Below are 23404 nucleotides of genomic sequence, written 5' to 3' on the forward strand. Positions count from 1 at the left end.
TAGAGATGGAAATTCAGTGGGGGGCAGATCGGCAATGTCTGTGGATGACTATGGTGTTATTTTTGCAAAATCTATGGTAGATTTTGTGTTCCCAAAATGGCAGTGTTGCCCAGGAAATTTCTAGAGATTGGTCTGACTTCTGTCAGCTTCTGGCTGTTTTCCAGGGCTATAGTTTTGCTAGAAATTATTCTATGATGGTAGACATGCAGCGGAAGGGTTTTAGGCTTTGGTTTTGATGGTGATTGTAACAATTAGGGTTAGGTCTTAGAATCATGCTCCATGTTGAATAATTGGGTAAAATGGAATGTCTAACCACAATGATAGGTCTCTCCCTCTATTTATAATATATGTTAAGTACAATATCAATGACCATAATAACCTTTCTAAGTCACTAACATAACTCTAACACAAACTAATAATTCTAAGTGACCAAATAACCATTAACAATTCATAGGTATGAAATCACACCAAATATTATAAAAATAAGCACTCATTTGGAAGGGGAGCATATGTTTCATAAACATGTACAGTAGGGTTGTCAATCCAAGATATCTCATAAGGCTCTAGGTGAGGTTTCAGATGAAGTTGCATATGAGTGACTCCATTCATAAAAACCATATTCATAAGGCATCATCCATCAATGATGATTTTGCAAACATTTCCTCCACACTTGCGAAAGGTGTACAAAAACTTGATATTGTGTCCAAGCAACTATATATCACCAAAAGTCCTCAAAGTAATTTGGCCGCAATTCTCAATCTATCATGTAAAACCACAAGTTTGGCTCTCAACTTTCAAGAACTATCTTCAAGTCACCTTTAATCTTGAGGATCACGTAGAAATGAAACAAATTCACTTCAGAAAACTCTCAAATTGCAGCAACCAAACCTGATTTTTAGTGCTGGTGTGACAATTTCTAGCCTTTCATATGAAATTATCACGCTTTCTTGCAATATATCATGTCCGCAATCAAAATATCATGCAGAAAATCAAAATCTCATCAGAAAACACTAAATTATCATGGCCGGAACCAATTTCTCACGGTTCTGGAAGGAGGAGAGTCTCGCAGACTCTCACTCGAAGTCGCTGATGCATGCAGTGCACGCGTCACCGGCAGGGCTTCTTCGGCTATGAAATTTCAGGAGAGGGTAGATCAAGTGGTGGGGATTGCAATGGTGGTGGCAGGTTGAAGACAAAAACACAAGAAACTACGGTTTCCAAAAGGCCAACAGTTGGTGATGTTTGGCCAGTGTGTGGGGCTCCTCCTGTGGCGTACGATGAAGAAATTTTAGAGGCTAGGATCTCAGGGGGTTCTGTTTTTGATAATGTGTGTGGTGTTGTAAAATCTTGGCTGGAAACTAGAGTGTAGAAAAATGAGCTCACAACTGGAATTTTTGCAATTGTTCATAACTGATTATCTTTTTTTCTAACTGAAATTTCAAGGCAAAGAAGAATCAGAGAGGGACAATGAAGGGAAACAGAGAGAGAAGAAATCAAGAAGAAGAAAGAATTAAGGGAGAAGAAGAAGAAGAAGAAGAAGAAGAAGAAGAAAAGAAGCAGCAGCAGCAGAGAGGGAGAGAGAAGTTACAGAACAGTAGGAAAAGGAAGAAGAGAAGAAGAGGGGGGAGAAGAAGAGTGAAAAGAGAAGATCGGGGAACTAAAATGGAGGAACGAGATCGTCGTTGGGCTATGATTCCAAAAGTTGTCGGGGCAGCATCAAGGATCTGCAGCCATGAGAGAGGTTAGAAGAAATTGAAAGGAGGGAGGAAGGAGAAGACAGGAGAGAGGAGAGACAAGGGGGAAAACTCGTGTTCAGTTCCAATTCAAATTCATCAACTGCCCACAACATGGCTTTCATATTCTATGTATAAGAAGGCCTCTGCCCTGGATTAAACACAAACCCCTAAATCTAATTACATTACAAATACCCCTAGAATACACAAATATTACAAACATGCCCTCAAATACACATAATTCTAAACAAAAAAGACAATCTGCTACTAACTAAACCCAGTAATCCCGTAACCCAATTCTTCTAAATTATTCTCCAACATCAATCTTCCCGATCTTGCTTCATGTCCTACATCATGTTGGATCTTGATGGGGAAGGGGCACTCCATCTTTGTTACTTGGGGGTTTGAAGGGCTTTAAGTGGAAAGGTTTTGCTGAAGCATTACATTCAATTTCCTGGGAAATCATGGATTTCTAGGCAGCAGGATAGAAGTTTGTCTAATTTGAAAAAGGAAATTTGTAGGAATGATGTCGTGGGTCCATTGAACATCACTCTCGAAAAAAGTGGTAGATGCTTTGATTGTGATGCCTTGATGTAAGGATGAGTGCGAGGAGCAAGTGGCTTAACGGGCAAGGAAAGTTTAAAAGCCCAGGTCCAAAATCAGGGCATTAAGGCAAATCATGAAAATACTTCCATTTTTTTGTAAACAGATCTTTAATACAGTTGGGACAGGCAAAAGGTTGTGTTTTGGGGTCATCCTCAACCAAAGCAAAGATACCCTCTCTGGTGAAGGGTAAACTCGCCAATGACAAGGATTCCAACCCCAATATTTATTAGGGGAGTCAAACTCAAGGGTATCAGCAGAAGGAATCCAATGTCTGCTTTCTAGGAAACAGAGTGTTAAGTGAATTAAGGTAGCAACAACTGGTTACACTCTTTAACAGCAAAAAGGCGTCAAGGGTACCTATAATGAAAGATATTAATGAAAGCAAGCCTCAGAGTGCAGCAGAGCAAGCATCTCTGGCTACAACTAGTAAGGTTCATAGTCATCATACAGGCACTGCAGGAATGTTTTGAGACGTGCAAAGTTTTAGAGGAAAAGCAACTTAATTGGGAGCTTCATGCTAACAAAAACTTTAAATGAGCAACAATGATGGTAGTTTTTCTCTTGCAGATCACCCAAACAATATGAGGGGTGGATTAGGGGAGAAGGTTAGTAAGAACAGTCTATCTGCAGCAAATAAGAAATGGGTGATGAGTCCAATGAAGAGAGTGATTTTGACAGCTTGCTTGTGATGGTCGTTATTATTGGATGAATTTGTCAGCAGCATGGTTAAGATTCAAATTCCTCGAATTTCGTGGGTGATGTTTCCCACATGTTAATGTAGGGGCAAGGAGCTGCCAAGGACCCAAACCTGAAATTGAAAGTGCACCAAGAGCTTAACAATAAAACAAAGAAACGTTAACACCAATAACAATATTAAGACTGTCTCACACAATATGCTCTTAACATCGAAGCAAGTGGAGAAAGAAAAAAAGTAATAATCAAGAAACAAGAGATCTTAAAGGGCATATTTAGTGGTGAAAATGTTTTCCACTTCCTATTTTTCTGTGTTTTTAAAGAACTATAAAAATTTTAGCTTATTTTTAATTTTTTGAAGATTTATATTTTTAAAAAGTAGAAAATAAAAATATTTTTTTCTTTTTTATTTCTAGATTTTAAAATAGTTACAAAAAAGACAATTTATTTTTCAATTTTCCAAAAATTATATACAGTAGTATTTGTGATGACTTTGGGGCTTGAATTCAGAGTTACATGGGTTCGGAAGAAAACTCAATACATAATCCACACATATCAAAGTCCAAGATCTTAATTCCATGCTCCCACATGCAAAGTAAGAGTTCGAAAATGCAGAAAATAATAAAATGATGTTTTCTAACTTTTTTATATAAATTTGGAAAATTGGAAAACAAGTTGGCATTTTTGTATCTATTTAAAAAATTAAAAACAAAAAAAAATAGAACTATTTTCACGAGAAAATGCTAACTTTATTCACAATAAAATGCTAAATTTCACAATAAAACTATATTCATTGTTGTTCATTTATTTCATACAAATGCTGCAAAAATGAGAAGTTAGCTAACTTTTTTGTAATTTTTTGAAAAACTGAAATGAAAAATGAAAATTGTTTTCCACAACTAAGTGGGCCCTTAATTGTCTCTAACCTCAAACAATGAAAACTATTCCCAGCAAAAAATGAAGTAGAAGGAGGCTAAAAAAACTCAAAGTAAAGAGAAAAAAAAAATCAAAAATCACCAATGAAACACTGCTTTCATGGTCATCTAGCAACTTTGTGCTCATCTGACACCATGATGCGTTAAGCTTTGATTGATGAACATGATGAAATACCAGTCAGTAAAATGAACAGCTATATGAAAATAAACAAACAGATCAATAAAAGAAAAGGGGAAATTTCTTCCAAATCCTTGGCAACAATCCAAACCTAACACGATTAATTTGTCCAGAGTAGCATTGTTTTTTCCATTGTAACAAATGTACCAGGACATATCACTCTGATTTTTATTTTTTGGGTTTGTGCAACATCTAGTCAAGCTTAAGCTCAACCGAGCTTTAGATTTCAAGCATCGAATGATTCAAAATTATGAATCATTTCTCTCTTGAATCTTAAGCTCAAGTCAACTAGCGATCGAGACCCTCAGCTTTAACCCTTTCAACAAGTCATATCCACAAATGTTATTTGCCTAATACACCAAGAGTAGGAGAACAACCCCCCCCCCCCCCCAAAAAATAAAAAATAAAAAAAATGGAGTCTCAAATGTGCTCAGAGAATCTGTACCCAAAAACAAAAAAAAGAACAAAGTGTACTGTCACTGAATCAAAGAATTCAACTGGAATTTCCAAAATCACACAAAATGGGATGAAATAAAACACTAGTATAAGGGCCATTTTTTTCTTTCTTCAATGAAACAGCCCAATCAAAATGCAATTAACAGATTTTTCTTTAAACCCTTCAATGATTATCAACCCAGCGATAAGGTTGTCGCCGTGTGACCTGAAGGTCATGGGTTCGAGGCGTGGAAACAGCCTCTTGCAAAAATGCAAGGTAAGACTGCGTGCTATAGACCCCTTGTGGTCCGCCCCTCCCCCGGACCTGCATACGCAGGAGCTTTGTGCACCAAAGTGCCCTTTTTACACAAAAATAATCTACGACCTTTTTTTTTCCATAAAGTTCTCCAGTTAAGGAAAGGCAATCAATGCCAATACCATTTTTAAATTGCAGGTGTTATATGTCCCCAATCTACAAGAGACACAAGCTATAACAGGAGACCTAAGATGAACATCCTCCATTCACATGTTAGGGAAAAAACAAATCCAGGATGAGAAGTGTAGTTAAAGAACTAAGATAAACATCCGCCATAAAATATTAGGAAAAATATCCACCCTACCATTACCATAAGCTGTATCTGTTTGACAAGGAAGTTCAGGTTTGTCAACTAAATAATCTTCGGTTGCTTGTGCAGCTATTAAAAACTCTATCGCAGCATCAACATCTCCATCTAGTTGCAGCAAAACCTGGGACAAAATATTTTCAAAAGATCCATGCATGCAAATATCCTAAAAAAACCAGCAAGAAAATCAACAGAAGAAAATCTACAAATTAAATAGGAGATGGAAAAAAAAAAACACACACACACACACACAAAAGTTTTAGTTGCAGACTTATCACCTCTTCAGCTTTCTCAGCACTTTCACATGCACTTCCCGCCATGACCAATTTGATGGATCCTGCAGGGATGATGTTTCTACCAGCTCCCTCTTCAGACTTTCTGGCTGTAACTTTTGATTGATGAGATGCTGCCGAAATATCAGCATCAGCCTTTCACAAACTAGAAATGATCAGGCTTTTACTACCAACTAAATATTCAAATTTACATGTAGGAAAATATTCTTGTATTAAGAGAACATAAATAAACTCAAAAAATATCAAACAGAAACCTTGATTATGATTGGCCTAGCTGTTCCATTGCAAGGATCTTCCTTTAAACGCACACTATTGTAATGCTCCTCATCATGATAAGATCTGCAACACATTAAAGTATCATAGTGCATAACAAAAAACAATAAGCGCATGTATAAACTATATAGAACATGACAACAAAATGGCTACTAAAAATCCAAGCACACACATAAAGAATACTGCATATCCTTTTCTGCTTTTAAGTAGTCATATTGATGTTGTCATGTTCTTTATAAAGAACATGACAACAAAATGGCTACTAAAAATCCAAGCACATGCATAAAGAACATAACAACATCAACATGACTACTTAAAAGCAGAAAAGGATACGCAGTATTATTTCTTAACTAAAAGGCTTGAAGCTCTAAAGGCCCATTACAAACCGATTTTAAGTCTGACTTAGAAACATAATGAAGCACATTTATTGAATAGGTAAGCTTGAGTGGATAGATGTTTGTTTTGGCTAGTGAAAAGGCCTTTTAGCTCAAATGAAGAACCCATGTCTGAAATACAATCCTGAAAAGACTAAGAAAAAGTAGCAATAAGCTTAAGTTGCTTAACTATGCCTCTGACTACCCCATAATATTCCATTTTTATAATCAACAGAGTAATCAACAAAATTGCCACACAGCACACCAAGTTATCAACAAATAAACTGTTAGACTAGCAGGAAGAGCATGGAAGCTAAAAATGGGAATGGGAATGGAACGAAAAACTAAGGAATGGAACCACTTTCATTTCCTCATTTGATTGTGCTCTAAAAATAAGCTGTTTCATTTTAGTCGTGATAGTTTGGTAGAGGCAGGAGGTGGCAATGATGATTGCAGTGATGATAGCAATGGTTTGAAGTTGTGAGAACCAAATGGCAGTAGGGTGGCACTGTTGGTGGTCATGATGGCGGCAGCAGTGGTGGTGTTGGAGGTCTGGTGTTTGCAGGAGATAGGGCAATAGTAGTGGAGTAGCACGGCAGTGACAGTGCAGCATTGGCAATGGATTTGGATAGTGCCATGCAGATGGTCATGGCCACAATGAGTGGTGGTGGTGGAGATGGAATGACAGGAGCGCAGCAACAGGGGGATTGGGTGGTAGTGATAGCAGTAGCCAGTAGGTAGCAGTGGTGATAGTAGCAGCAAGAGTTTGATTTTAAAACAAAAAAGACAAAATTGCAAATTCCCACTGATGGGAGAATGACCCATTCCCAGATGACCATTCCCATGTATGAGAAAATAGCCATTATATTTTTTTGATACCAAAAGAAATTCATAAGATAGAATAAGAATATACAATCAGGAGAAGAGACATCTCCTTAACAAAGTCTGGGAAACCCCAGGGAAAACAAAAGAAAAAAGCCAAAAGGTGTAAACAGCCCGAGGAAATAGCACGGCCTAAGATGTCAACAGATAATGCAAATCCCTCTGAACATCTGAGAAGCATATCCCCTTGAAATTACCATTGCCCACACACTACAGAGAAGCCAGAAAACGAATCTTCTCCCACACCAACAAAATGCTAATTTCTTCCCTGAAAATGCACGCGAGTTTCGTTCCCCCTACAAACCCCAAAATACTGCAAATAAACCATTAATCCGTAGTGCTATTCCTCTCTTCTTCCTACCAAAACCAACAATGGAATGCAATGTTCCATTATGTGCCTAAACTAAACAATGGAATGAAATCACCATTCCCATTCCTGCAAACCAAATGAGACAAATGATTACTTCATTCATTACGTCTTTAGTCACATATTAGTTGTTAACATATAAACTTCATAAGAAATTAAGAGCAATTTAGCTGCGATCACATGAGAACTCTAAAATTACATGTCCTTCAGACCTAACTATCACAATAATCTAATGAATGTACTGCATATCACATACGAATGAAACATGATGATTTTAAAAAAATACTTTCCTCATCAATTGTCAGTTACTTCAAGTTTATACTCTCTGATTCCAAGGCTTGCTGTATAATTTCATAAAGAAACAAAAAAAGTGTGTGAACCTCGGGAAATCCAGTTTTCAAACTAGCCTTCAGGAATGAATTAACCTTAATAGTAGGTTGTAACCATCAAGAAAGCAGGAACAGCAGATAAATACATGCACTTTCTGAGCACAGGATTCAGAGTTTTTTGAAAGAAGGTCCCTTCCCTCAAACTCATATTGGGTCATGAGTGAATAGAAAATCAAAAATGCCCTAAATGTTTGAAAAATCAAGTCAACCCTGCAAGCCTCATTCTAAATAGGGTGTCAATCGAACCGGATCACAAGCTCGACTTGCTCCATAGCTTCACTCTGTTCAAGTTCAAGTCAAGTTTGAGTTCCTTGAGTAGCTTAGCAAGTAGAGTTCAAGTTTTGAAATTGTACTCGCAACTTTAATCGAGCTTCTTTTATTTTCTATTTTTATATTTTATTGTTTTTAAAGTGATTTATTATGTATTTTTATACATGTCTAATATTACATATTTTATAATGATGACAAATGTTATTTTATAAAGAAATTGAGCTTAATTAAATAGAACTCAAATTTAGCTACCCAAAATCAATGTTCATCTGAACTGAGAAAAGGCATTCAAATAATTATCATTATAAAGAAGGAAAATAAAAAAATAAAAAACAGCACAATGAATGAGGGTCCCACCAAAGTGGATTCTGGTGCGATTTGGCTCAAAGCTTTGCAATACAATTTTTCTTTCAACTAAGAATAGAAGATGAACAAAAAGAAAAAATTATATAATTCATCCATCCTTCATAATCAACACATGAAATACTAAATCTAGCGTTATGACATTCAAAGCAGAAAAATAACACCATCATGATAAGGTGTCTAGGCACTCACAAATGGACCATCCGAGTTGCACGATCACTGAAATTCCGAATGTACCAACGAGGTGACATGTTCTGTACCAAATGATGCACCAAGACAGTTTCTTAAAGTAGGTTAACAAACCACACAGTGCATATATTTCATCATGTATTCTTGTGCAAGTACAAATATGCATAAAGATAGAATTTCACCTGAACGCCATTAAATAGAGAAGGTTACAGCAAAATCAACAGCATTTGACAGAGCATTTTCACAATTTTAGACTATAAACATTTTCATTTGTTACTAGATGATTACACATGGAGTCGTGCTTTTGCAGGGTTGCAAATTTTATCAGGAAAATTTTGCAGAAATAAAAATCTTGCAATTGGCATTTGACAGACATTGTCATTTAGTCTGAAAATGGGATTTCCAAATATGAGAAACAACATAGGCTTGCATTGAATCAAGCAGGAAATTGTGTCAACTGTAATTTATGGAACAGTCCAAGGTGCAAAATATTGTGCCAAAATAACTTCATCTCGTTGAGTAGCACTACATAATCAACGGGCACAACTGAAAGTCTCCAAGCCTTAACTACTGTGTGATTCAGGAATATCTGCGATTGCAGGATCAATATGGTAAATGGAATTGATAAGGATAATAGTTAACTTGAGATTGCACAGGACAACAGACTAACAACAGTGGTACCTTGATGGCTTGATGCAGGATTAATTAATATTGTACAACCAACAGAGATTTCATGAGGGAAAAGGACAATTACATCATATGAAGGATCTTTTAGAGGTTCTATAAATGCAAAAAGCCATAGGAAAAAAGAAACAGAAAGTACAAATATTATGACAAGCGCATATACAGGAGCTGTAAAAACACATAATAAAGGATAGAAACCTCTTACTCGGTGAACACATATATTACTATGCGTAACAAGAGAAGCCGCTTGCAATTCCATGTGCCCAGCCCATGTGCCATCCTTTTCCATGGACTGGCAGTATTCATCAAATGGGACATCATCCTCAATAAATGGCTCAAACATTTCACGATTCTTCTGTTAAATATAGCTCCAATATAAAGGTTATCTATTAGTAGATTATTTAACTAAGAGAGGGAGAGGGGGGAAGAAAGTATGTAGTTAACCATCAAACCAAAAAGTAACTATGTTGGATCACTAATTATCCAGAAAGCTTAAGCTGCTAGGAATTTGGCCCAACAATGTATATCAAGCTTTAAAACTACCCTTACATGTGATGCAACCACATCCCAAGGAAACAAGCAAACAAATTGAACTTGAATGGGTGCAAAAATACAAACAAAACAAATGCACCATGACAAATATAAACAGAGTTAACAAGACTTGAACCCACATCGCCTGAACTAGATCTAATACCACCAATTGTGTGTGTTCTTGTGTGCGCAAGATTCAACAAACAAAGCTGCAATGATCATATATGATAATACACATCAAGTATTCATGTGCACCGATGCTCAAAGATGTTATTCTAAAATTCCAACTCTTCTGGAGCTCTAGAAATTTCTGGAAGATCTCATCCTGGTTTGATTTTTGATATGTGATTCATTTTGTATATCCTTTTGAGTTTCAATATATTAATTTGGCACCCCAGGATGCCCTTTCTTAATGACACTAAATTCCTTGCAAAAAAATTATTAGATATTGTAAATCATGAAGAAAATAAATCCAAATGATCAGACAAGTAACAATGACAAGCAACAAATTTAGTAAAACCAAAATGAAAGCAATCTACTAGCAGTTCCAAAAATGAACCAAATCATAAACAACTCACTGATTTAAATTTTTGAATAAGTAGTTTTGTCAGGCAAAATAATAAGCCCCATTTATCCACCCATAAGGTCAGATGTAATTATCAATAGGTAGAAAGCAATAAGTTAAGCAGGGGCGGCATCAAGGTTCTGCAGCCATGGAGAAATTAGAAGAGGGAGGAAGGGGAAAGAAGGAGAGAGGAGATACCAAGGGGGGGAACTCATGTTCAATTCAAATCAAATCCATCAACTGCTACAACATGACTTTCACACACTATTTATATGAAAGCCTCTTCGTATGAAAATCACACATAAACCCCTAAAACTAAATTATATTACAAACATACCCCTAAATACTACAAACAAGTCCCCAAATACACATAATACTCCACAAATTAAACTAAGCATATAATAATAAACTACTAACTTAACCCAACAATTCCTTACCTCCCTCTTCTTAATTATTCTCCGACAAGGATCTTCCCAAGGTCTTGTTTCTTGTCCTACATCAACTTAGGAAAAATTTGGCCTCAAATTTTGAAATGTTGAAGGATCAAAAGGGAGAAGCAAACTTGGACTCTTTGAAAGCTAGTGCTTAAATGAGACAAGAAACCACATTTCATTGGCAGCACCATAGACTTGACTTGAGAATTAGCATCAATGAACTCATCGGAGATGACAATAGGAATGTTTGAAGGACTATGGATGTCTTCAAACACATTCATTACCTTCCAAGTGATGTCTTCAAGTTGAGTAACTTTGACATGATCAATAATATCAGATTCTTTGCCATGGTTGGTTGGTAAAGCAGGCTTCAAAATGATTTTCTTCTATTATAGTGGAAGACTTATGTGTTATCATGTCCTTAAGTCACACCCAAATCATCCAACCAAGCAGAACCAAGGAGTACACGGCCAATCTTCATACGTATGATATCATACCAAACATTATCAAAATAGTCAACCATTTGCATAGGAACCAAACATCTTTCATTAACATGCAACTATGTAAGGTAGTGTTATCAATCGAAGACATCGTATAAGGCTCTGGGTGAGGTTCTGGATGAAGTTGCATGCGAGTGACCCCATTTATGGAAACCACATTCATTAGGCATCTTCCATCAATGATGATTTTGCAAACCTTTTCTCCACATTCGAGAAAGGTGTTGAAAAGCTTGAAATTGTGCCCAAAGTTTGGCAAATGGCATTCTTTTTTCCTATAATTTGTCACCATGTTGCTGAATTTGTGTGTATATATGCAGCAGTTAAATATCACCAAAAGCCCTTTAACACAATTTCCCACAAGTCTTACTCCCAATTTCTCAAAAACTATCTTCAATTCACCTTAATATTGATTGTCCTGCTGAAATGAAACAAATTTACATGAAAAATCACAAATTACAATAACAAAACCTTCTTTTTAATGCTGGAGTGACAATTTCTAGGGTTTTGCGCCAAAAATTATCACGCTTGCTTGCAATATATTATGTCCACAATCAAAATATCTTCGTTCAGGTCAAAATATCGTGGAGAAATCCCAAAATCTCAAAGCTGAAGCAATTTCTTGCAAAACTGGAAGCAAGAGAAGACTCGGGCAGAGTACCACTCACAGGTTGCCAGTGCGTGGAGTGCATGGGGCGTGAGTTGCCGACGGCAAGACTCCAGCAGTGAAACTTCAGTAGAGTGTAGATCTGATTATGGGGATTACAGCCGTTGTGGCAGTGTGATGAAAAAAGTATAGGAGGTTGGGACTTTCGAAGGCCGCCAACTAGATAAGTTTGGCCAGCACATGGGGGCCACAAGACTGGTCAGATGGTGATGCAATTTTGAGGGGAAGGTTTTTGGAGGTTTCAGTTTTCAATCGAATGGCCGGTGTTGCAGGATGGTGGGTGGATAATGGTGTTCAAACTAATGGGAACATGGCTGGGATTTCTGAAAAAGTTCAGAAACTGAAGAATTTCTTTTTGTTTTTTTAAAAAAAAAAAACTCAAATTTCAGAACAGAGAAGAATCAGAGAGAGAATGATAGAAGGGAAACAGAAAGAGAAGAAAACACAAAGAAAGAATGAAGAAGAAGAAAAGAAGAAGATGGAAGATTAGAGAATTGCTGGACAGAAATCAGAGGATTGAGAGAATTATGGGAGAGAAGAAGAAGATGAGGGCAGAATGCTGCTGGGCAGCAGGGGATTATGGGCAGAGCAGGAGATCAGAACAGAAAAAAGAAAGAAGGAGAAGAGAAGGACAGAACAGAGAAGAAGGGAGGATTAATACATAACAGAGAGTGAGAGAACAGAACAGGGGCAGAACAGAAAACTAGAGAAGAAAGAAGAAGAAGCAGCAGAAATGGAGCGAGAATTTACAGAACAGAGGAGAGAAGGAAAGAAGAAAAGAAGATGAAAAGAGTGAGGTAGAATGGATGGACTGGAAAGAAGAAGAGAAGATGAGATCGTGCTTGGGCTCTGATACCAAATGATGAAGGGGCAGCCTGCATCAAGGTTCTGCAGCCATGGAGAAATTAGAAGAGAAGGAGGAAGGGGAAGGGAGGAGAGAGGAGATACCAGAGGGAAAACTCACATTCAATTCAATTCAAATTCATCAACTGCCTACAACATGGCTTTCACACACTATTTATAAGAAAGCCTCTTTACATGAAATTACACATAAACACCTAAAACTACATTACATTACAAATATACCCCTACTTTACACAAATATTACTAACAAGCCCCAAAAATACACATAATACTCTACTAATTAAACTAAACACATAATAAACTATTAACTTAACCCAAAAATTCCTTAACCCTACTCTTCTTAATTATCCTCCAATAACCATCTTGCCAAGGTCTTACTTCTAGTCCAGCATCAATAAGTTTCTTAAACAAGTATTTTTAATGGCAGTGCACCAGTGAAGGGTAGTGAGCTAGTTATTGTTAATGGCAGTAGAAGGGGTAGGGATAGACCTACAACAACTTGAAATAAGATAGTGAATAAGGATTCAGAGGAAACTGCCCATGATCGTGTAAATTGGCAAAGAATTCATGTAGCTAACGCCACCTAGTGTGGCTTGGCTTGGTTCCTTGTTTTTGTTGTTGTTGTAGCTGTAAAAGTTTTAATCACATCTTGAGGTTGCTCCTAACGTTGTCACTTGAAGTCCTCTTCCTCATGTGCCTCTCAGCGAGTCCAAAGGCAAAATCTTCAACTGCCTTTCAAAGCCATGACATGGATTAAAGAGAAAATCTTAGCCCCCAAGTTCATTCTTACAACTAGCAAGCAATATTGATGCACCATGTGCGGGGTAAAACCGTAGGATATGTCAAATTAGGAATAATTACAAAAAACCTAAGAGGATATTTAGTGCCAAATTAAGATCCTCTTGCGCGGAAACACAGTGGTGGAGGCTATGAAAGGTGCCATTGGGTGAATCCTCAATCTATTTTTCCAAGTTCTCAAGAAAATTCTAAACATATTGATGCAGGACAAGAATATAGACTATGGGTAAACCCTTGTTGGAGACTAACTCAAAAGAATTGGATCAAGGGATTGTTGGGTTTAGTTAATAGTTTATTGTGTGTTTAGTTTAGTTAGTATAGGATTATGTGTATTTTTGGGGGGGCTTGTTCGTAATATTTGCATATTTTTTTAGGGGTGTGTTTGTAATTTCTTGTATCTTTAAGGATATATGTGTTATCTCCTGGGTTGTAGGCTTTCTTATAAATAATGTGTGCAAGCCATGTAGGAGGTAGTTATTGATGAATTTGAATTGATGTGAACTGTGTTCTTCCCCCCAAGCGTATCATCGTCTTCCTTCTTCTTCTTCCCCTTCCTTTCTCTCCTCAATTTCTTTTAATCTCTCCCTTGGATGCAGAACAGGAAGCAGATCCTTGATGCTGTTCTGCATCACATCTCAGAATTGATAATCAAAATGGAAAGGGAAAATTTTGTACTCCCTCCTCATTATCTGAGCTAAGATAAATATAAATACATAACAGACTTGAACATTAACTGTGCCTAGGGAAATGATTATTCTTGAATACAGCTGTTTCTAACTTCTCTACACTCTAAAAACCTTATTAATGAACTCTGAAAAAAGGAAGGAAAGAAAGAAAGAAAAGCTGGACTGAGGAAATGACACACCTTGGCTAGACCCAAAAAACGATACGTAGTTATCAAGAAGTCAACAACTAATAAATATTATAGCAACCAGCAAAATTAACTATGCTTTATTGGGGCAGCAGCACTGCATCTATCTACTAAACAATATCTTATACTTTAGCTTTTCAGCACCATGGACCCAGTTGTAATTTCCAATCAAAACCATTCTCTTCAGCCAGTATCTCACCAAAACTATTAGACCAACAAATTATAGGATAAAAGCGGCACACATATATTTTGGTCATTTTCTATTCCATGCTAAGTAGTCTCCGTATTTGTGCATAATTGCAGAGGCACACATATATGCCAATTAAACCAGTAGTTTCTGTATTTCTCTTAAAATTTCCAATAAATTAGACAGATCACATCACAATCAACCAATAAAGGCCCAATCTCAGGCCAATTAAGATTCCAAGGTTATTATTCTTTGACTCAACAAGTGCAATAATATTCATCCAGCAGGCCCATGTTCATAAATACTAGGTGCATGGGTGCCAACAGACAATTTGAAGTCGATGACCATTCTATTTCTAGTGTCACAATATGTTCATACAGAACAAGTTTCATAAATAAAAACAAACGGCATTTAACTGTGCAAAATTTATTAAAAAAAAAAAAATTGATATTCTGAGTCTATATACCAAAATATATTGGACCACCATACTTCGAAACTTTTCATGTTCCTCCTCATTGCCTTCCAACTGATCTGCTAGGGCCCTGCAAACTAACAATAATTATCAACTTATGATAAGCACAGCTTTCCAGCACATATCCTATACAAGATTCTGTAAAGAACCTGCTTTGTGTGTGAATGGGTGCATATGCACAATATAACAACAGATCGAAGCTCACATCAAAAGTACACGATATTATATAATAAGTACTTTGAGTAAACAATGAAAACTTAGATTATCCACTAAAACTGACCTGAAGAAACAATTACCATCCGCAGTCACTTGAATAATTTGTAGGCCCAATGCATCAAGCTGCTCACGGAAGCCAGAAATGTCAGCCTGCTTTCCACGCTTTTTAATCTGTCCCCATTACGAAGCATCCATACAGGCAAGCATAAATTGGAACTCCATACAGAAATATGCCATATAGATGTATGTTTAAGAACAGCAAAACAAAACCAACTCAAATGAAATCAATCAATAATCACCACAAAAACTGCTTTAGCAGTTGTTTGCTTTCCATGTTTTTTTTTGAAAATCAATCGTGCATGTGGCATAGCAGAGCAGCAAATTAGCATTTTTTATAGAGAAAGAAATGTACTAAGATGGAAGATGAAGGAATTACAAAAAGAGGACAAGATGTGATAAAAATATTAAAAATTTTATTAAAACAAACAAACAAACAAAAAACAAAGGCAAAAACTTGACAAATAGATAAATGAGGAAAGCGTTTTTTAAACCCATGTTCGGAGATGGTAAGATAATACTTTGTCATGCAGTCGAAGATCCAATTGACTCCAAGGTTATTTCAATGCTTAGAATCAATTTGAAATGAATTAGTGGCCCTGGGGAGGGTGGATAATATGGAACTCTTGGCTCATCATTATGTGTTGCGAAACAAATTCTCTTCCAATAAATATCTGGGGCTTCCTTCAGGGATTAATCATAAATCTGAAGCTATTTGGGATGGCATAATTGAAATTTTAATAATAATAAAAATAAAGAATAAATTGGATCATTGAAACCACAATAAAGTTATACAAGGAGGCCTGCTCACGTTGGATAAGAGCACTTAAGCCAGTTTTTCTACTCATTTCCTTTCTTTGTTTCCTATTTGTTTGATCATTCCAAAAATATTCAGCACAAATTCTAGCAGGATGGATTGGATAGTTTGAATGAATTCCATTATATTGATTGGTATTTGATGCATGGAGTCCTAGGAAGGTTATATATTTTAACGAGGCTAAATTGTGGAAATGGCAATGAAGGTTTTCCCATGAAAAGAGTATGTTGAGGCATGGAATTATAGTGAAAAACAATGGAGAAAGGCATGGAGAGTCGGAGACTGGTCCTCTCTACTTTGCCGCAGATCTTTTGTGGCTGGTCTTTGGAAACCTTTTTGGAAGGAATGGAACAGATTATCTGGCTGCATATGGTTTAAGTGGGAAGAAGTAAGAGTGTGAGATTTGGGAAAGACTTTTGGCCTGCATATGGTTATCATGTGGAGTGCTTGGGAAAGAAAAGAATCAATAATTTTTTTGGAATGTCCATGACAAGGCCGAAAGCTAAGACAAAATTCAAATTACATCAAATCATGGGAGAAGCTCATTGTTCTTCGCTCCTTTATTTTGTTTACTATATCTCTGCCTCATAGGGATTCCCTTCCTCCTTCCTTCTGTTGTTCGGTTTTACTGTTAGTGCTTATTCTACTCCTTTTAAGTCAAATAAAATCTTTTTTATCCAAAAAAACAAAAAAAAAAAAAAAAGGGTGGCCGTTCATTATTTTTCAGGGTCAAATGCATAGCTGATGCATATGCCATGATTTTCTTTCTCACTTGCTAGACCAACATCCATTCAAACTTCCGATCCAAAATTCCAACCTGAACCAATACGCTTCTCATTTGTGCCACGAATCAACTTTGTCCTAGACAAACCAGAACATCTCAAATGTGACACTCAAATGCCAAACATGTCTTACTATAGGTCTAAAAGCATCAAAAGTAACGGAGCTTTGATGCCTTGCCTCAATTCTTAGCATGACCAAACTAGAGTCATTTACATATTCCAGCTAATCTCAAATTACATGAAACGCTTTTGTTCCTTGATAACTTCTTTCAAATTCGTGCCACATCAACTTCAAATAGTTCATCATCTATAATATAAATACTTATAGAGTTGAGCTAATTAGTCATTCTCTTCAAACGGCGAAAATTGTCACTTCAGTCTTTCACCCATGGATTCGAGCTCTCATAGCTTTTTTTCTCCTACTCTCCAACAAATGTCGCCTACGCATACAACAAGCATATGAGTGACATTGAATAGCTAACTCCCCCTCTCAAGTAAACACAAATCGATTAGTTTTAACCCAGTAGGTTTGCCTATAATTCTAATATGACAATAGCCAATAGGTTAGTGAAAATTAGGGCAAACTCAAAACGAAGTGCCAAGACGAGAGGATCAAAACCAAAGATGATAAAAAAGTAGAGACAAATATCAGCCAAAGCCTCCAAATTCAAACAACAGAGAAAGAACGAACAGCGGAGAGACTTACGGGGGGCTGTTTCTTTGGTCTGGACTTTTGGTGCTTCGCTTGCACCATTTCCTCCAAGATCCTTACAATGGCTTCGCCGGCAAAGCGAAGAAGGCCTCAGCACTCCGCAGTTGTGCTCACTGCTCGAACCAGCGAACGCGGCAGCACGGACCGGCAACCCCGGATTTGCGGCTTTGATGTCGACGCAGGGAAGTAAGCCTGCCTCCGGTTAGGCTCAGCCTCCCAATTCCCAAGGCCCATGAATCGTGTAAGCACACGTGGCCATAGGCCCACCTATTAACCCTTATTTGGAATTCGATCCCATACTAAACATAAGTGATGATAGTTCAAGTACACTTAAAAAATGAAAAATTTATATGAAGTATGTAGAAATGTAAACATCAATTTTATTTTATTTTATTTTATTTTATTTTTATATATCAAGCAAATTATAAAGATTTAAAGCAATATTGTATGAATATTTTATTTTATTTTTATACATCAAACAAATTATAAAGGTTTAGAGCAATATTGTATGAATAATTTTCCGTATCAAAAGATATTAAGGTAATTGACTTTATTATAAATATGATCATGGCTTTGGATATGAATCATAAAAGTGAAATATCTAACTTTTTAGATCATTGAATGCTTCAACTAATGCTTGATGATGCTTTCACCTTTTGGGTTTGTTATCTGTGGCTCTCATACTTCTGTTTTGATAAACAATGAAGGAAGAAAGAAAAATATGACGAGAGTAGCACAGCAGGTCTCGTCGATGAAGGTCCCATGTTCGTCGACGAGGGGGACAGTAAAGGTTCATCGACGAAGGCTCTGAAGTTCGTCGACAAATAATTACCGAGAGCAAAAAATTTCAAACTCCTAACATCGTCGACAAAAGCCTTGTATTCGTCAACGAAGGCTCTCTTGGTCTCGTCGACGAAGCCTTGTGTTCGTCGACAAGAGGCACCTAGAATGCAGCAGTTTCTTCAAAAATTTGAATTTTTAAACGTTGGGTGGTTGGGCAAACAGGAGGGAACCTCCGAGGAACCCCTATATATGTCATCTAGACATATTTTGAGATAGTGAGTGATCATTTAAGAAGTGTATTGTATACATTTTGATTTCCATAGTGAAATTAGTGTGTCATTACTTCCGTGGATGTAGGTTTTACAAAACCACCTAAATCTTCGTGTTGATCTTGTTCTGGTTGTATATTATTTACATTTACTTGTTATTTATTCCGCTGTGCATCTTCATTATTCGATTTGTATTACTACAAATTGGTATCAGAGCGATTGTTGTTATAGCATCAAGATCATCTTCTGCAAGATTTGACGTAGTCAAATCTGATGGAACCGGAAACTTCGGTTTATGGCAGAGAAGAGTGAAGGACATTCTTGTCCAACAAGGAATGGCTAAGGCTTTACTTGATACTCAACCAAAAAGAATGGATGAGACAACATAGGTAGATTTGAAACCAAAGGCAGCGTCTACAATACGCTTGTATTTGGTCGACGATGTTCTCCATCGGGCGATGGAGGAAGATTCTCCAGCGACTATCTGACAAAAGTTAGAAAGTCGGTACATGTCTAAATCCCTCAATAACAAACTTTTTCTTAAGTAATGTTTATATTGGCTTAAGATGGTTGAAGGATCAAGTATGGATCAACACATTAATGCCTTTATCAAATTACAAGTGATTTGATGAGAGTTGATGTGAAGTTTGAGGAGGATGATAAGGCTTTGATGCTATTAAATTCTTTGCCCTCGACTCATACCTATGAAAATCTTGTGACCACTCTTACGTGGGGAAAAGAAACTTTTGATCTGGAAGAGGTAACAAGTGTCTTATTAATTTTTCATCAAAGGTTAAAGATATGTGATGAAGGAGAAGGACTCGTGGTAAAGGGTAGCAATGAGCGAGGCAAAGGAAAGTTTAAGAATGGGTCTAATCAGAAATCCTGAAATAAATCTAAGAAGAAGGAGGAAATCCGGTGTTATAAATGCGGTAAAAAGGGGCATGTGAAACCGGAGTGGCATGTGAAACCGGAGTGTCCGGATTGGAAGAAGGAAAATGCTGAAAAGCATGAGGGGATTTCAAAATTCGTGAATATTGTTCAATAAGAAGATTCAACAAATGGTGATGTTCTATCAGTTTCAACGGAGTCGGATAATCTAATGAACTCTTAGATACTTGACTCAGCATGCTCTCATCACATGACTCCGAACAAGGAGTGGTTCAGCACTTACAGGTTAGTGAATTCTGGATCAGTTCTTATGGGTAATGATTTTTCGTGCACGATCGTTGGCATAGGAAATGTAAAGATAAAATGTTTGATGGTATTGTAAGAACATTGTGTAATGTAAGACATATACCTGAGTTGAGAAATAGTTTGATATCTCTTGGTACTTTGGATTGTAATGACTTCAATTGCAAGTCCAAAGGTGGGGTCTTGACCGTATGAAAAGGTAATTTGGCTGTAATGAAAGGGCAGAAACTGGATGAGAATATTTACACGTTGCAGGGAACTACCATTGTAGGTAAAGTTGCAACTGTGAATGCTGAATCAGATGAAACCATCTTGTGGCATATGTGCCTTGGGCATATAGGGGAACATGACATGAAAGAATTACACAAGAGGAAACTCTTAAAGGGCTTGAAATCATGTCAACTGAAATTTTGCAAGATATATGTTATTGGAAAACAGAACAGGGCAAAGTTCATATTAGTTACTCACAAGACGAAAGGAATTCTTAACTATGTGCATTCAGATGTTTGGAGCCCAGTAAGAGTTGCATCAAAGGGTGGACATGGGTATTATGTGAGTTTCATTTATGATTACTCACGGAAGGTCTGGGTTTACTTCATGGTTACAAATAAAGTACGTTTTTCAAGTTTAAGATTTGGAAGGCTGAAATGGAGAACCAGACGGTGAGGAGAATCAAATGTTTAAGGTAGGATAATGGGACCGAGTACGCTGATTCTCGTTTTATGGAGTTTTGTGCGTAGCAGGGCATTAAGAGACATTTAACAGTTTGCCAGACACCTCAACAAAATGGTGTGGCAAAACGAATGAATCGAACTCTTGCTGATAGGACTCGATGTCTCGGATTGAATACAAGGCTACTGAAGAACTTCTAGGCTGAGGCAGTTAGTATGGCTTGTTTTATGGTAAATCGATCACCAAGGGCATCATTAGCGGGTAAAGTGGCGGAAAAGGTTTGGACGGGAAATGCAATAGACTATTCTGAATTGAAAGTATTCGGGTGTCCAGCCTATGTCCACATGTCTAGTGAGGAGAGGTTTAAGCTTGACTCAAAGTCTCGATGATGCATTTTTTTGGGGTATCCAATAGGTGTAAAGGAGTACAAGTTATGGGACCAAGTGGCAAATAAGGTGGTAATTAGTAGGGATGTAGTTTTTGATGAGAAGGCTATGGTGAAGCGTACTCAAGGATGAGATGAACAAAAACAGAAGCTAGAAAGCTGGGGCAGTGATGAACATATCACGCAAGTAAAGTTGGAAGCTCAAGGCAACGGAAATGATCATGGTCTAGTGGTTGCAAGGAGCTTTAGCTTGGAAAGTCGGCAAGTTGACAATATTCCGTTAAGAAGATCCAGACGCACTATTCGGCCTCTACCAAGGTATGGGCTTGAAGAGTTAGTGTCTTATACTTTTCTTACTAGTTGTAGTGATCCAACTACATTTCAAGAGGCAGTGCATGGCCAGGAGAAAGATAGATATATGGGGGCAATGATTGACGAAATGAAGTCACTACGTAAAAATCAAACTTGGGAGTTGGTGGATCTTCCAAAATGGGAAGAGACCGATTGGGTGCAAATGGATGTACAGGAAGAAGGAGGCAATATCAGAAAAGGAAGGTGAGAAGTTCAAGGCATGGTTGGTGGTAAAAGGATACTCACGGAATAAGGGGATAAATTATGATGAGATCTTTTCTCTAGTGGTCCGACATACTTCTATCAGAGTTGTGTTAGGGTTAGTAGCTCATTATGATCTTCATTTGGAACAAATAGATGTGAAGACGGCGTTTTTTCACGATGACTTGGAAGAACAAATCTATATGGTTTAGCCCGAGAGATTCATTGAACAGGGAAAAGAAAATTTTATTTGCAGGTTGAAGAAATATCTTTATAGGCTGAAACAGTCTCCAAGGCAATGGTATAAACAGTTTGATTCCTATATGATAAAAATTGGCTACAAATGATGTGAGTATGATTGCTACGTATATGTGAATAAGCTTGATGATGACTTACTTATTTTCTTATTATTGTATGTCGATGATATGTTGATAGTTGCAAGAGATTTAACTGAGTTGAATAAGTTAAAGGACCTATTGTATAAGGAGTTTGACATGAAGGATATTGGTTCAGCCAAGAAAATACTTGGGATGGAGATTCGCCGAGACATGATAGTAGGGAGATTATGGCTATCTCAGGGCGGTTATGTGTAGAAGGTGTTAGAGACGTTTAGCATGGCTGATGCAAGACCCGTGTGTATACCTCTAACGAGTCATTTCAAGTTGTCTACTGCAGATTGCCCAAGTTTGGATGAGGAAATCCGGGACATGTCAAAGGTCCTCTATGCTAGTGCTATGAGGAGTTTAATGTATGTCATGGTATGTATGAGACCAGATTTAGCTTATGCAGTGAGCGTGGGGAGCAAGTTCCTCTCTAATCCAAGAAGGCAACATTAGGAAGTTGTAAAATGGATACTCAGATACTTGCGGGGTACATCGAGATATGGTATAATGTTTGGCAAGGAATAGGATTGTCCTTCAGTTATGAGGTTTGTTGATGCAGATTATGTTGGAGATATGGATGACAGATGGTCTACAATGAGACATGTGTTTACTCTTGTAGGAAGACCAATATGTTGGAGACCCATGGTACAGTCTCTGGTAGCATTGTCCACGACTGAGGCAAATATATGGTAGTTGTCGAAAATACAAAAGAGGCCTTATGGCTTACTGGTTTAGTCAGAGAGCTGGGATTATAGCAAGATGGTGTGGTGCTGCATTGTGATAGTCAGAGTGTCATTTACTTGGCGACGAATTAGATATACCATGCCAGGACCAAGCACATTGATGTGAGGTTCCACAGGGTTCGGGAATTGATAGCTTCGGGTGAACTCATGTTGGAGAAAGTTTACACGTCTAAAAATGCAGGGGATATTCTGATGAAATCAGTTATTTCTGAAAAGTTCAAACATTGCTTGGACTTACTCCATGTCTCCGAGTGATAAAAGAGAGACAAGCTCAAACCTAGCGTTTTCAAGTCAAGTTGGAGCAGATCATGTTTTTCGGGACTCTTCTAAGGGGCGTGTAATCGTCAAGGTGGAGATGGTTATTTGTAACTCTTATACTTTTGTTTTGATAAGGAAAGAAGGAAGAAGGAAAAACATGAAGGGGGCAGCACAACAGGCCTCGTTGATGAAGGCCATGTGTTCGTCGACGAAGGGACAGCAAAGGTTCGTCGACGAAGGCTCTGAAGTTCGTCGATGAATAATTACCGAGAGCAAGAAATTTCAGACTTCTGACATCGTCGACGAAAGTCTTGTATTCGTCGACGAAGGTTCTCTTGGTCTTATTGACGAAGCCTTGTGTTAGTCGACGAGAGGCATCTGGACTGCAATAGTTTCTTCAAAAATTTG

General features: G+C 37.4%; 1 protein-coding gene across 8 annotated transcripts in view; it reads right to left on the reverse strand.

Moving 5' to 3' along the window:
- Nucleotides 1–17978, reverse strand: part of LOC131166948 (OVARIAN TUMOR DOMAIN-containing deubiquitinating enzyme 7) — a 50411-nt gene extending 32433 nt beyond the window's left edge. For 4 of the 8 annotated variants that reach the window (XR_009139917.1, XM_058125642.1, XM_058125614.1 and 1 more), the window contains exons 1-8: nt 17752–17978; nt 15454–15560; nt 15168–15243; nt 9493–9642; nt 8607–8668; nt 5751–5835; nt 5482–5631; nt 5201–5327 (exon numbers count right to left, since the gene is read on the reverse strand). Coding sequence is in view for 7 of the 8 variants with exons in the window: in XM_058125642.1 (XP_057981625.1) it covers nt 5201–5327; nt 5482–5631; nt 5751–5835; nt 8607–8668; nt 9493–9642; nt 15168–15243; nt 15454–15560; nt 17752–17799 (805 nt within the window). In the remaining variant the exon portion in view is untranslated. Of the gene's footprint in view, nt 1–5200; nt 5328–5481; nt 5632–5750; nt 5836–8606; nt 8669–9492; nt 9643–15167; nt 15251–15453; nt 15561–17751 lie in introns of those variants that run through there. The other 4 variants (XM_058125631.1, XM_058125658.1, XM_058125666.1 and 1 more) reach the window with 4 other exon arrangements.
- Nucleotides 17979–23404: the final 5426 nt, after the last annotated feature.

Source organism: Malania oleifera, chromosome 1, assembly GCF_029873635.1.
Source record: "Malania oleifera isolate guangnan ecotype guangnan chromosome 1, ASM2987363v1, whole genome shotgun sequence".
In the NCBI taxonomy this organism is placed as follows: Eukaryota; Viridiplantae; Streptophyta; class Magnoliopsida; order Santalales; family Ximeniaceae; genus Malania; species Malania oleifera.